The 16,197-nt window shown below is 40.4% G+C and overlaps 1 protein-coding gene across 5 annotated transcripts in view; it reads right to left on the bottom strand.

Moving 5' to 3' along the window:
- TUBGCP3 (tubulin gamma complex component 3) overlaps positions 1-16,197 on the bottom strand; it is a 68,221-nt gene that overhangs the window by 36,453 nt on the left and 15,571 nt on the right. For all 5 annotated transcript variants that reach the window (XM_067295790.1, XM_067295814.1, XM_067295799.1 and 2 more), the window contains 4 exons: positions 12,701-12,778; positions 11,849-12,066; positions 4,334-4,506; positions 1,714-1,832 (listed from right to left, as the gene is read on the bottom strand). In XM_067295790.1, the coding sequence (XP_067151891.1) occupies positions 1,714-1,832; positions 4,334-4,506; positions 11,849-12,066; positions 12,701-12,778 (588 nt within the window). The remainder of the gene's footprint in view (positions 1-1,713; positions 1,833-4,333; positions 4,507-11,848; positions 12,067-12,700; positions 12,779-16,197) is intronic.

Below are 16,197 nucleotides of genomic sequence, written 5' to 3'. Positions count from 1 at the left end.
ACTTTCCTTCATATCCATATCAACTGGATTTGTTATTGACAACAGAAGTTGATAGTGCTCTCTTCAGCTCTATCACCAGCCTTTTCCTGGGTGATCTGTATAATCTCATCTGATCACTTATGTGTTGTAATCAAGTCTATAACATCAAGTGGCTAGCATCCATCAGGATATAAATTTCCACTCATAGAATCACCGAATGGTTGAGGTTGGAAGAGACCTTTAGAGATCATCAAGTCCAACCCCCCTAGCAGGGTCACCTAGAATAGGCTGCCCGGGACTGTGTCCAGACAGATTTGGAGTATCTCCAAGGATGGAGACTCCACAACCTCTCTGGACAACCTGTTCCAGTGCTCAGTCACCCTTACAGTAAAAAAGATTTTCCTTAGATTCAGAGAAAACATCCTGTGTTTCAGTTTGTGACCATTGCCTCTCATCCTGTCACTGAGCACCACTGAGAAGAGTATGGCCCTGTTTTCCTTGCACCCTCCTTTCAGATGTTTATATGCACCGATAAGATCCCTCCACAGTCCCTTCTCCAGGCTAAACATTCCCAGCTCTCTCAGCCTTTTCTCTTATGAGAGATGCTCCAGTCCCTTAATCGTATTAGTAGCCCTTCACTGAACTCGCTCCAGTAGCTTTGTGTCTTTCTTGTACCACAGAGCCCAGAACTGGACGCTCCTGATCTTTTTCAGACAACTCAATTCCACATCTCAGTCTGTTAAATTTAATCCACATAGAATCACCAACAGTAACAATGTAGTCAAAAGCCTACATCTGCTTCACATTCATTCTCACACACTGGAGCGGGAAGGGGTATGATAACAAAACTCCCCAAATCAAGCCATAACTCAGGAGCCTTTGCGTTAGCTTAATAGTTAGAATTCTACCTAGGTAGGTAGAACAAGTCAGCCTGGGTACCACCGCCAGACAACTTGTGAAGTGCTGCAGTTTGTTTCTGGGACCCAAATTACCCAATTCATTTTAAACTAATATGTTGCTCTACAATATAGATATATACAAAGACTTTCAGTCCTTGCTAGGAGAGCTGTGCCCAAATCTTGCTCATAGAAGTTAAGGTAATGCTAGATAAAGCAGCCAGAACTACTTCTGAGGTCTTCATTTTACTATATTCTGAATTTCTTCATTTCTGAACTTTAAATTATCCTTTCCTTGAATAATAATAGACTCAGTGTGTGTGTGTGTGTGTGTGCATGTGTGTATTTGTGTGTGTGTGTGTGTGTGTGTGTGTGTTTGAAATTTCTGAATCTGTTGCTGCTGGCATTTCACTCACATACTTTTTCAAATCCTGATCAACTCTTCAGCCATATTATAAAATATTAGAATTCCATATCTTTGTCTCCAGAGGTTAAACAGAGAATAGGCAAAAGTACACACTAACTTCATCCATCTTTATTTCCTCCTCCTAAAAAATAATGGCCATTTCATTCCACATTACTCCTGCATTTGCCTGATGGCCAATTTCCTCCATCTTTCTTAAGACACAAAACAAGAAGTGGGTTTGACTGAGAACAGGAAATTGCTGAATAACAAATAACTTAGGAACAGTTGAAATTACTTTGCTGTATTTAAGAAAAGGCAAGTAAAGACTTGTATTAATACTTTTAACTATAACTTTTTTGTGGCTATTTCTCCCCTACATACCTCTCTGTTCCAACTCCATTCACAAATGAAATACAAGTCACTATACAGTACCTTTCCCTCTACTTTATAGCAGTTTTCAGAATTGCACATTTTGATGTTTTTGCCATCTATTCCCTGGAAGACGTATAAAACATCTCTTACAAGGTTTGCTTCAGTTATTTCAACAGAGCCTAGAAAGAAAAAGAAAAGTATTTAGATTTGCTGGGACAATTAAGTTTGATTATGGCTTGAAAAAGCTATGTAGAAGCCTAGTGAAAAAAACTGAAATCTATATGTAGAACCCCTAAAGAAATATTTTAAGACCTCTTTGACAAACTAACAGGGAAGCCAAGAAGAATGTCCCATGCCTGGCTCTGCTGATACCTGGGACTGTCTCAGAGCAGGTCAGCTTGTGTGAGAGAGGGCACCTTATATTTTAACCAACATTGCAATCAGTTCTTCAGCTTGTATCTTTCCTGATTTAATCATCCGTGCAAGTTCAGAGGCAAGCATCAGAGTAACTTTGCCTTCCTTTGACCGAACTGTTGAAACTGTTAACTAGGGCTTACAGAATAATATCTTCTACATTTAGCTAGGACAACAAGAGAGCTAATCCAGAATGAGAGTTACTTGTTTAAAAATGTCTTGCAACGTTGTCATCACTTACACCACTGTTGAGTATGGAAAGATTATTCAAAACTAGACTGCCAGCTGCATAACAGCTACACAGCCTGGCAAACAGAAAAAGGTAAGATACCGTTTCTGAAAAAAGATACACCTGCTGATTTAGTAAAGCTTTTGCTGTTGCAGCATTCAATCTGTCTTCTGGCTCACATTCCTAACCAGGTTACGTTCAAGCCTTAGGATATTTATTGATTTAAAGGAAATATAGGATTGAAAAATCTGCTGTGCAGGCCACTGCAACTACTCCTACACTTTTCTAGGCTAAATGGCATCATTTGCTTTTACGACTTCGTTTAAGGTATGAAGAATGAAACAATTTTAACTGTCCAGACCACCCAGAAATTCAGATGCTACAACATGCTGCTTCTTTTAATTCTACTCAGGTGCTCCCAAATTTGACAGCATTCTTATTCGGACCAGTTAGACTCCACCACAGATCCACCTTTCCAGAATAAAACCAAAAACAACAAAAAAATGATGTTTTTATTTTGGCAAAAGTAGTCATCACCTCAAGATGCTGTTTAAAAGTCAGATTCATCTCGTAAGTAAGTCCAAGATGTACACAAGAGTGACTAGTCCCTTTTAAGAACTCTTTCTGAAATGGTAGAAGATTGAAGTGCATGCTCCTTTTCTTGGTAGACAGTACAACAGGTATTAAGATCAAGGAAACAATGCTCCTGACTATACAGTCTGTGCAAGTGTAACAATAAAAACTCCAAATAACAGCAAACAGCTGTAAAAAAAGCTCTTTAACTAGTTAGAAGAATTTGATATTCACAGAAATACATCTTCTTGACAATAGCTTTTTTATATTTTGAGTACAGTTCTACTTCTACTTCAGCAAGTGACCACATTTAAGAAAACCGTCAGTCTATACACTTTTCCGCATAAGAATCAAGAGCCATAGGTGCCAGCTGACTGAATAAAACAAGTTTGTACTGCTCTTCAATTAGTACAACAGCAATAAGAGGCATACGTATATATACTCTTCCTCTTGCACATCAACAGTATTGTTAATTAAGTTCTAATTGTGATAGCAAATGCTGGCCTCAGGTACACCAGCACAACTCCATTTGGCCTCTAAGTCGTCGTGTTTTTTGTGCACTGTTGCCAGCAAAGAATCTAGCTCAATTTTAAAATATGTAGTAAATTCTGCAGTGGCTGTCAGATAAACTGTATTTTATCTCCTAACTATCCACACTCCTTTATGTAGGTTGTTTTAAAAGGACACCTTTCATCATTTTTGCCAGAGAACAACTGCACTGTAGGATGACAATATCTGTCATTAATTCTCTTATTCTCTCCCACTTTTACGGTGAAAGAGTGGGATGAACCTTCCACAACAATTGCCAATTGTTAAGTTGGCCAATTTCTCCATAGTTACACTTGTGTAAATTCCAAATAGATCCTCTAGACATCAGTTTCAAGTTTACAGACACTTGATCAGAAGAAGAAATTGGTAATATTTAGTACACTAACTGTTTTAAATACCACCCCCATAAACTGTGTACTAATTTAAAGAAAAAAATAATAGCTTTAAGGACTCTATATTCCAATACACATTTTCAAGTTTTAAAGAAGAATCACAAATGGATTAATATATTTTAGCACGTTCTACTCACTGAGCTCTCTTTCAGACTTTCTCAGAGCAGTAGCATCTTTTGATCATCAAATGAGTGAGGATTACTCACAAACCACAATCACTTGATTCTGATATACATAGCGATAGATTCAGTCTTTTAAGAGCCAGAATATACATTATCAAACTAATCATTGCAAAAAAGAAACTAACAAACAAACAAAGAGATTGTAACCAAATACACTACTATCTTACATATTTATTTCTATACATATACGTATTTCCTTTCTATTCTGTAGCAAAACACTCCTCAAAAATTTCAACATGCTATAAAACTATTTCAAAAACATTTAAAAATAATAGAGGATGTAGACAACAAAACGTTTTTAGATGTAGGAAGTTATGTCTAACAAATGCATCTTTGCTTACCACTTGTATCCCCTTCTCGCCTTGACCTCGACACACTGCGGGAGAGAGCATTGGGAAGGCTTTTTGAGGTAGTGCTTTGTAAGGAAGGCTGGCTTGCAGTTAGAGTCCATGCAAGACGTGACCCCAACTGCTGACGGAGGCAATCTCCAACGCCTGGAGCTTGATAAGATTGTCTAAAAGGGCAAAAACAAAAAACATTTTTAAAAACCTTAACTCTTTAGACCCACCACCTGGTTTTGCATATGCAAATTATGAAAAGTTTCCTAAGCTTAGGTTTGGCTTTTTTAAAGGAATTTAAAAAAAAAGGTGCAGAATATACAAGCAAGTTATTGGTTCATATAAGCCTACACTTTCATGAATAAAACTCTAGAAAAGAAAGGGCCAAAGGACTTGGACATATGTGATCTCATATCAGATAAAGAGGTATTTTGTTCATACTAAACTGTGTAGATATACTCAGAAAGACTAAAATTGAAGTCAATTGTTCTTATCTCAAATCAAAAAAAAACAACAAATATTTAAGGTTAGTTATTACTTGAATCTGTAGCAAAACAGAATTAAAGGAAAGTAGAAAAAGAGGAGAAAGTTCACTTTCCTACTACTCCACTGTTGACAACAGTTTGCATCAAGTGTCTGAGGATGTAATTAGGAAGGGAGTATCTAGATAAGAAGTTTTGATTTCCCTTCCTCTCAAACTTGCCAATTCTTCTCACAAAAATAGTTTTAAGAGCAAACAAGTTTATAAGTTAGCTTTCTGATTATTTCTGTATTATGATAATGAAAATAAAGTTGCAGAGTTTTGCAAGGGTCTTTTGACTTTTGTAGCTGACAGTGTTCCCCCAAGCAATTAAATGTAAACATCTGGAAACATTCACATATTTATAAAAACTTAACAAATTCCACAAAGATGTGAAAATACAGTTGCAGGGAAAGATGGAATAAGGTTGCAACACAAATGTCACACAACTACAGTCAAAAAATGCCTTTCCCCCTCACCCTCCTTCCCATAAAACATGGTATGGCCAGGCATCAGACTTGTATGATTCTAAGTAATGAACAGGAGCACAGCCTGCAAGGCATGAAGTGACTTTTCCATTGTGCTTAGCATTTGTAATGCCTCAGCACTGAATTTTGGCTGTCATACCTCAAGAGTGCAAGGCCAAATTTTTGCTGTTATACTTCTAGAAGACCATACAACAAAAAAAGCCAAACAGGCTTTTTGGGGGTGACACCTATGAAAAGAACTTCAGGAGGAATGATCCTCACAGAAAGATTTGATGAATTTGAGTTGCCTAGCTCACAAACTACAGTACTAAGAAAAGAGCAGAAAAACTACTACTACAAAAAAAAAAAAAAGTCTGATCAGATCAGACCAAGAATCAGTCAGGAACAGCATAGGTTCTGCTTATATTTTAAGCAAGGAGATAGACACAATGACCAAGTGGCTACACCTTCCTCCACTATTTCAGGATCACAGAATGGCTGAGGATGGATGGAACCTGTGAAGATCATCTTGTCCAATACCTTGCTCAAGGAGGGTCACCTAGAGCAGGCCACCCAGGACCATGTCCAGTCAGGTTTTGAATGTCTCCAAGGATGAAAACTTCACCTCTCCGGGCAACCTGTGCCAGTGCATTAACACTCTCCCAACAAAGAAGCCTTGAAGATGCAGGCTCATCTTCAACCTGTTGCCCAACAGGACACCCAGGGCACTTTTGGCAAAGCGGCTTTCCAGACAGTCAGCCCTCAGGCAGTACTGATGCAAGGGGTTGCTCCTCTCCAGGTGTAGGACATGGCATTTCTCCTGGTCAAACTTCATGAGATTACTATTGGTCCGTTTCTCCAGCCTCTCAAGGTCCCTTTGAATGGCAGCACACCATCCGCTCTATTAAACACTCCTCCCAATCTTGCATTGTCTGCAAAGTGAGGGTGCGCTCTGCCCCATCATCTAGGTCACCAATGAAGATGTTACAACAGTATTAGCCCTAGTATCGACCTCTGGGGCACGCCACCAGCGACTGGTCGCCAGCTCGACGCTGTGCCGTTAATCACAACCCTCAGAGCTCTGCCATTCAGCCAGTTTCAACCCACCTCACCGTCTACGCACCTAGCCCACGCTTGGTCAGCTCGTCTACAAGGATGTTATGGGAGACAGTGTCAAAAGCCTCACTAAAGTCAAGATAAACAACATCCACTGCTCTCCCCTCATCCACCACACTGGTCAGCTCATCGTAGGAGGCTATACAGATGGTTGGTTAAGCATGATTTCAGGTCTCAGGGGCCCAGGATTCCTAAAGGCCGGTCTTACCAACAAAGACCAAGGTGAAGAAAGCATCGAGCTACCTCTGCCTCTTCCGTATCCTGGGTCACCAGGTTCCCTGCCCCATTCAGCACCAGACCCACATTTTCCCTAGCCTTCCTCTTGCCGCTTATGGACTTGTAGAAGACCTTGTTGCTTGGACAGTGTCTCTATATTTCTCCTGGGTCACCTGTCCCCGCTTCCCCCTCTTGTACACTTCCCTTTTATGTCCGAGTTTAGCCAAAAGCTCCTTCTTGCCCGCGCAGCAGCAGGCCTCCTGCTGCCTTTGCTTGATTCCCTGATGGAAGGCATGGAGATTGTCAGAATTCTTGAGCTTAGAGGAGGCAACCCTTGAACATCAGCCAGCTCTCTTGGACCCCTCTTCCCTCCAGGGCTGTATCCCATGGGATTCTTCCATACAGGCCCCTGAACAGGCCAAAGCCTCCTCTCCAGCATTGCCATCAGTGTCGTGATCCTGCTTTTTGCTTTTCTCCCCTCCTTGCAGGATCCTGAACTCCACCATCTCATGGTCGCTGCAGCCAAGGCTGCCCCCAGCATTCCCACTCTGACCAGTTCTTCCTTGTTTGTAAGCATGAGGTCCAGCAGAGCACCTCTCCTTGTCAGCTCCTCGATCACTTGAGTTGGGAAACTGTCATCGGTGCACTCCAGAAACCTCCTGCTGTGCTGTCCCTCCAGCACATACTGGGGTGATTCAAGCCCCCCTGGAGGACCAGGGTCTGTGAACATGAGGCTTCTTCCAGTTGTCTGAAGAAGGCCTCCTGTACTTTTTCCTGATCAGGTAGTCAGTAGCAGACACTTGGCAAACACAACATCACCCATGTTGGTCTGCCCTCTAATTCTAACCCATTAACTCTCAGCTAATGCCTTCCCCATCCCTAGGCAGAGCTCCATGCATTCCTGCTGCTCTCTCACATAAAGGGCAATTCCCCCGGCCTGTCCTTCCTAAAGAGCCAGTATTCCTCTATTGCAGCACTCCAGTTGTGTGAGTTATCCCACCACGACTCTATGATACCAATGAGATTGTAGTTCTGTAACTGCACACAGACCTCTAATTCCTCCTGCCTCCTCTCCCTGCTGCGTGCAGGGAGTGTGCAAAGTGTATGGGCACTTCAGCACAATTGTGCTGATTTTCCCAGAAAAGGTACAAGAACTTCCCCCATAAGGCTGTCCCATCAGCTCTTCCCCATTTGCGTGCATACAGCTAGGGCGTGCCCCCTTCTGCCCTGTTTTGTTGGTTTCAAGGTCTCCCTCGTCCACATCACCCTGCAGCTTTTAATTACCAACCTCATCCACCACTTCCTCACTTGATTGTGAGGAATCCCCCATCATTCATAATTTAAAGCTCCCCGTTACTTTTCTTAGATACGACACACAAACCTAGTACTGTCAAAGTCAAGTAAGTATTTACATTGTAAAGCATATGAACAACAATAAAAACCAGTTGTGTCAGCACTGATAATTTCCAGAATATAAATTCTAAAAGACCACCCAAACGTACCCTCTGAAAATTTTTTTATTACAACGTAAAAGCTTTATTTTTACTTGAAAGTGCATCTATCCTAATTTTGTGTGTTTGTTTCAGGACTGCCTGGGAGGAAAAAAGGGAGAATTAAGGGAAGAGGCAATGGTTTCTTTCTCTTTTCCAATTATGAAAGGAAAGAAACTAATAAAATTTTCAGTAAATCAATCATGCACTAAGAATTTGGTCAAGTCATAACCAATGAAGGAATTCATTCATTTCTGCAACCCTTAAAAAGATTTTTTTCCCTTCCATTATGTTCTTGTGTGCCTTTCTGACATGAACCAAAGTTTCTTGAAAACTGATGCCCTCATAGCTTTTTGATGAAGGCTGTATTTCCAGACTTTTTTGTTCAAGGTTAAAACAGCTATGCAAATAAGACTGCTGAGGTCCTCGCTTCTGAAAGCTTCATAACATCCGGTTCACCTTTTCAAGCTCAACTTCTATTAATCAATGTATTTCCCAGGTAGGTATTACAGAATCACTGTTGAACCACTCCTTCTCACTGACGATGGACACGCATTCATTTTCCCTCCACAGAACAGACTACATGTAGTCTCTCTCTGCCAGGGGTTGTAGAGTTGTAGCGATTATCCAACATGATAGCCCATAGTATAGGAAGGGCCCAGATTTTGAACACATGACTACCTGTGTGTATTCAGCTTATTTAACAGAGTCAATATTCAGGCGATCATCTTATAGCCTACAATGGCCAGCCTGTATTCATCATTGAAAAATTTGAACTATTCAGTATTTGAATTTTTCAGTTGCACATGCAGATTAATCTTGGTATGAACAGATGACTAAACAACTGCTGAACAGTAGAGTTTATTTTCTGTTTTTTTTTGTTTTTTAAGAGATGGGGTTTTTTTATTAATTGTTGTATACTTTATTTCAAAAACAAAACAAAGTGTTTTCTTAAAAACCCTCTAACCAATTATTCATGAATACTATAAAATACACTATATTTGATTAAACCTACAGTGTTTTCTTTATGGGCCAAGTGAAATATATTTAAATGTTGACATCTCCCTTCCTTCCACACACCACCTGCTGAAGTTCCAATTATACTATTCAGCTGCTGGGTACTGTAGTGAATCAGTGCTGTGTAAAAGTTTAGGCTGTAACTAAAGATGTCAGTTTGGAAGTAGACTTACAACCAGCAAAGGTGAAGGAACCAGAACTGCTATGACTATGGTTGTTAAAATGAACCATGCACTGTAAAGTCCGGTTTTGCATAGGTACAGAAATGGAAGCATTAAAGTCTGATCGTAAAGGCACCTCCCATTAGCCCAAGGGGAATGCCTTTGGAACATCTGTGGGTGTTTCTTGTTCATGCTTTGCCACAACTAGATCTTTTGATAGGTGATTCCCAACCCCTAAATGTAAGCAGTGTCACTAAGTCATGGAACATAGTAAAACTATACCAGTACACCTTAATAACGGACTACACTAGTATAACCACACCAATTTCAAAGTCTAGAGTGTGCCTGAATCAGGTTCTCCCTTGTGTGTTTATACACAAGATGTTTGACAAATTATACACATTAATTCTGAATAAGCAAGCAGAAGAGCTTGCAGACTTCAAATACTGATTTTAAACCTAGGATAAACTGATTCCTCTTGAGTCATCTTATTCTTTTGCCGAGGTCAACTCCTCAGCCTAACATCAACAGATTTGTCACTCCTCTTATGAAAGAGCGGGATGGGGAAAGGAAAGTCCTTGACACAGGGTATCTTTCTGTTCTCCCAATAATTTTCCCATGTTTGTATGCTAACCAGAAGCTAGCAGCACATCCCGGCACCCCCTGCTGGAATGTGAACCATGCTTGTAAGTATAATCAGTTTTGGGTATGGTAACTCTAAAAGAAACCATGGGACCTACAAAGAAAATACAGTAAAAAAAAAAAAAAAGTAGTCCAAGGACTTAGCTAATTCAATAGGAAGAGCAAAGCACTGAAAAACTTGGAAAAAGGCTGATTTCACAACCACGGCATCCCACAAAGGCAATCTATTTTGACCCAACCCATACTGTACAATTTATCAGACTCCAGGGATGCTGAACATAAGCTAAATCCAGTTAAAGGATCCCTGCTGACATTGACATAAATATGGCATATCTCTATTCTTTTCAATAGAAGTAGGCCATCACCCCTAAGATCTTTGTAAAAACAGTACTGCTTGTTACTATAGAGTAATACCCTATACTGGCAACAAACCCTACTAATTAAGAATTGGCAGTCTTTTGTTTACTAAATGAACATGCAAGGAAGCATCTTGTATTTGACATAGCAATGGGATTGCCATATCACCACCATAAGACTAGGAAAAATATTTAGTTTCTCAAAGTAGAATATGACTTTTTCTACTCTCCTTTCATCTTGGGAATAAGGAAGTACATGGAATAAAAGCTTTTCCTGATGATGCAGGGGGATAGAGATTTCAGTCTCCAATATATCCTCCAACAAGGTGTATGGGAGTCACTGAAAAGGGATAAGAAAAATTGGCTAACACAGGGCAACTCAGAGCTGAACTGTACAGCCTGAGGAAGTTTTCTAGAATACTTATATCTGCCTTCAATTAAAATAAATAAATAAAAAACCCACCTACATCAATGAGACAAACCATAAAAAAATGGCCAATGAAAAAATTGACATGCAGATGCCAACAGCGTCACAAAAATATATTTGTTATATACATATAATACATACACACACACTCAAAGGGTATATTAGATTACAGCGAAACCCAAAGTGAAAGACTCACTGTCTCTAGCATCAAAACGTCAAAGAAGTTTTGTCTCCTTAACATTCTCCAACACTTTCTGGTCTGTGTGTGTGTGCGCGCACGCATGCAAGAATACAACAAACTTCTCCTTGAATTCCCACTCTGAGGTTCAGAGATGTACCTTTCAGTTTCTTTATGTGTTAGATCACTGCTTTAAGACACAAGCTGCCACAGCCTTTCAGTATCAATTCTTTGCTCAGTACTACTTTCCCTGAAGAAGCTGCTAAACTCATTGGGCTGTTCAGTGGTATGTTGGATGGTACAGACTTGACTGTTAGGAAGAATAAGCATGTCTACATTTTAAGTCTGAATTTCATTTGTGAATGGACAAGAATGGCCAAAGTCTGTCCACTCAAAACACAAGATTCCCCTAGGTAAAACAACCAGCCTGCTACTAATGTGCTTAAAAACAAGTCAGACCATCAAAGAAAGGTCATACATTTGAAAACTGGGGATAAGTCTACTATTTTGACACTGGCTAAGCAACACTGTAAAAGGAACTTCACTGAGGAAGATTCTAAATCCAAGATGCTTACAGAAGAAAGATAAAGGCTATTTTGAAGGGTTTCATAAAACTGAGAAGTTTGGAAAAGGATTTGTTGATATTAGGATCCAAAAGAATACATTCAATAAAGTATCAGCTATTTAGCAGATATCAGTTCTTTAAACTTAATCTTAGCTATGCTTGGCCAGCCATTTATAGCTCCAGATGGGCACATTACAGCACCTGACACTCAGAACTGTTCAGCTAAAGAACAGTTTCTATGCACCTACAGTGGGATCCACAACAGCATACAAGTAAAAAACAAGCAGATCCTGTCTAGTCATCTATGTATTATTAAGCAGGTCTTCCCCAAATCTATCTGTAAGTTAACAAGGTTTAATTTACCCTGGAAGGAGTGACTGCGGAGTTGGTGTTGGCCCATTCAAGGCATACAGGCTGATGCTACTGATCCCGCTGCTCCCCATACTACCAGAACTCTGGGCAGACTGAGCATTGCGGTCTTGGTAATTCAATGGAAGGCTTTGAGGCCTGGCATAGTAATAAGGGGTTGAATGAGCATCCCGTGGTAATGCCTGAGCAAAGAGTGTGGCATAACTTGATACCTGAGGAGGGGAAAAGGGAAAGGAGGAATAAAAAGAAATAAAATTAAAACAAAAAAAAATTATGAGTTGCATTAAGTCATGTCCTTAGTTAACACAATGAAATATTCAAGAATGTAAAAAACAACCGAAGACCATGTTTATGTAAGAAAAAAATTTGTCGATACAACTACAATGACAAACAAGCAAGTCCTTTACAGCCAGCAAGAGTGCTTTTAGCAATATAGCTTATTTTTGCCTCCTGAATTGTCATCAGGAATAGTTGCAAAAGCAGTTTTTGTTAGCAGAGCTGCAATCAAAGTAGAAATTTTGCTCTTCCTCCACCATTTCAAACTCATTAGTGTATTAGCAGACACTACCAAGAAAAAGGTTCAGAGCAAAGACACAGCTTAAGCCACAAAGGTTGGACAGCTCATAATTTTACATTCACTTAATACAAAAAAAGTACATAGAAAAAGAATTGCAAAAGCTTATTTCAAATGCCTTCTTCACCTCAGCAGCTTTCATGAACTTTGCTGGAAAAAAAAATAAATAAATCCAGAAATGTTGGTTAAGTCTGCCTAGTGATTCTTAATGACATCTAAAATAATTAACATTTACCATTTCTCAGTTAGAAATAACAAGCCTTCTTGCCTACCTTGTTAGACTGTTTACGTGGATCTTCACTAAGGTTAAGCAGGAGGTAGAGTATTGACCATTTGTTTTTCAAAACACCCTTTTAAAAAGAGATAAAAAGCAGAATACAAAAAATCTATTATCAAAAATTACAACTTACTCATTTTTGTTTATCCAGCCTACTAAAGATCTAAACATATGAATTTCAATTTTCCACACAAATAAGACCCCACTCAGAGCCATACTCCTGAGTAAACTGGGAATGTGCAGTACAGCCTCCTCATCAGTAATTTAATGAACTTTCTCCATTATGTTCAAGTCATGAAGTGTCACTTAATCTGAGAACAACAAGCACACTCAATTTAAAATTCATAGCTACTAACAAAGAAATTCTTATAGTGTCGAACTTTGACCAACATTCCTGCCCTACTTCATTTAAAACATCCTAAATGTGAAGAAGGAAAACTTTTGGTAGAATTGTAAGTAAACAACTGTCTTTTCTCCACTTTCCCCTTCCCTGTCCTTTTCAGGGAGGCTTCAAGGATCAGGGATAGTTCAAATTTATATTACTGTAAATGCCATTTAAGAGAGCTATCAAATGTTTCACAGCTTAAGATACAGAGACATTGTTAACACAAAACTTGAGGTATATGCAATATATTCTCTACCAAGCAGACATAAAACACAGATATGCATAGACTGTTAGAATAACATTCTCAGTAGCTTTAAATCTCAGCAGAAAGCTTACCAGCAGAAGATAGAACAACAGTAAAGCCCAAGCTACAAAAAGAACACTTTAAAGAGAAGAGTTAGGGAAATATTACAATACTTTATTTTAGATAAGCATATATATATTTCTGTGATAAAAGCTCATCTCCACAAACACAAAATAGTACAGAGAGACAATGGCAGGTGAGGGAACCTGAATACCACCCTACCCCAGTTACTCCCAGACCCATCACAGCAGGGCGATCAGCCCAGCAAGAAGTAGTCTCCATAAGCACAGACCAGTTTGTGTGCGCGTGCCTTTAAGGACCCCCATTAGGCCATTTGGCTACTGGGGAACCAGGGGAGTCCTGGCCAACTGCTAAAGGGACTGTAGAGTCCCTTTAGGAAGAGGGGTCATCGACTGGGAGATCCATCGATGTAGGTGTGTGGCTCTGAGGGCAAGAACACAGGGGAGGTGGTCACCAGAGGTACCAGGGGAGTCCCAGCCAACTGCCAGGGGGACCATGGGTGTACAGGGGTGGCTTAAGGGTGAGGCACCAGGAAAGAGCAAGGATCTAGGACCAGCTACTGCATGGTCTACATGTCCAAGGCCAGCTACTATACAGATACTACAGTGACCCTGTGTGTGTCCGTGTGTGATGGGGTCAGTACCAGCAAATGAAGCGGGGCTGTACACCTTGGGAACTCATATGTCCGGGTGCCAGCAACAGGCGAGATCAAGGATTCAGGGACCAGCTACTGGGTGGACTGATTGTCTAAGCCCATCTGCTGGAGGTATCCACATTGTACATATGTATATATTTCCAACCAATGGGCCTTCCTTCTGATGAGCCAGAGAAAGGAACAGGGCAAGGCTGTTGATGCTGTTGGTGTTTGTAGAAGTGCTGACTTGGTCTGTCAGTGTTGATCTGTGGGTCCAGCCATGTGCTTATATCTGCATCTATTGTGTATAGTAGCATGAACTGCCTGTTGGGATACATGCTCAGCCTCATAACTGGAGAGTTGGGGAACTGCTGCAGCAGCTGTCACTATTAGCCAGGTCAGGAGGAACCCTGGCCCTAGAGACAGCTGCAGAAGACCTAGTGATGTGGGGGGGGGAGGGGAGGGTGGCAAAGCTCATCAGAATTGGGAGCCTAACAGTTTCTAGATATATTAATGCACAGTTTTATAATACTAACTTTTGAACCTGAGTTCTTTGAAGACATGCACTTTATATTGGGGATTAAATAGTGCAGTATGTCAAAGAAACTCATACAAGTTCCTTCACAATTTTTAATCAAGCTACAGTAGGGAACATTAAGGAATGCTAAGTATAAAGGAAATTCTAGTCATTGAGTTTCAACAGAGATTCTATCTCTAAAGTGTAAATCCGTGCCATCAGTCTTAAGAAAAGCACTACCAAGGTCACTTTGAAAAAATCTTTTTTTAAATATATTTTTCCTCTCACTTTTTTTTTTCCTGTTTCCCTACAAAATATGCATTTTTGTGTCTATGTGTTACATACTATAAGATCTCTGCCTGTGGAACACTTCTTCAGAACAGAGCCCACTAACCAAACCTATTGAAGCTCTACGTTCTTATGTAAGAGTAGAAGGTAAAGTTCTATATTCTTATATAGAGTGGAAGTCTAGTCTTTTCTGCATTGAGCTCAGCAACAAAACAGAAATTCGTTTTTCCATCTGTTGGGATTAACTCTAATCCAGCAACCTCTTAACCACTAGCAGAGGAGTAGCAACATTACTGCTAGCTGTACTGGCCAGGGGTAGAAAAAGTCTAAGCGTCTCAAGAAGCATGGCTTGCTCAACTGGGGAGCTGCCATTAGAATGAACACTGATCTCCTTTTCTCTTTAGGGTAAGGGATGAAGCTTAAAGTTAAGAGATTCACATATATATGTTTTTTTCCTTTCTTTTGGTGCTTCCAAGAGAATTGCAGAATAAAAAAAACAAACAACCTCATCAGTTCAGTACACACATATTCCTACTATGCCTTTCTCTAAGTTCACGTGGGGGGGTGGGGGGAAGTTATTCATCATTAGTAATGCACCTAACAGCACACTGAGTAATAATTGATAGAGTACATTTTAAAGAAGGCAGCATTCAGATGCTACTATTTCAGATAGCCAAGATGGAGAGAGGCAACCAAGAGGACAGAAAAGGATGGATAAAACACACACACAAAAAAGAAAACCACAAAAAAAACCCTAAAGCATCGAACATCAGGACAAGCAGCAAAATGTGAGGATAGAGCAATGTAAGCTTATAATTAATAATCATAAGGATAACCAAACTAATACGAATCCAACAAAGAAGCCTTGAAGATGCAGGCTCATCTTCAACCTGTTGCCCAACAGGACACCCAGGGCACTTTTGGCAAAGCGGCTTTCCAGACAGTCAGCCCTCAGGCAGTACTGATGCAAGGGGTTGCTCCTCTCCAGGTGTAGGACATGGCATTTCTCCTGGTCAAACTTCATGAGATTACTATTGGTCCGTTTCTCCAGCCTCTCAAGGTCCCTTTGAATGGCAGCACACCATCCGCTCTATTAAACACTCCTCCCAATCTTGCATTGTCTGCAAAGTGAGGGTGCGCTCTGCCCCATCATCTAGGTCACCAATGAAGATGTTACAACAGTATTAGCCCTAGTATCGACCTCTGGGGCACGCCACCAGCGACTGGTCGCCAGCTCGACGCTGTGCCGTTAATCACAACCCTCAGAGCTCTGCCATTCAGCCAGTTTCAACCCACCTCACCGTCTACGCACCTAGCCCACGCTTGGTCAGCTCGTCTACAAG

The sequence above is a fragment of the Apteryx mantelli genome, chromosome 1 (genome assembly GCF_036417845.1).
Source record: "Apteryx mantelli isolate bAptMan1 chromosome 1, bAptMan1.hap1, whole genome shotgun sequence".
Taxonomy (NCBI): Eukaryota; Metazoa; Chordata; class Aves; order Apterygiformes; family Apterygidae; genus Apteryx; species Apteryx mantelli.
This window is presented reverse-complemented; position numbering and strand designations above follow the sequence as displayed.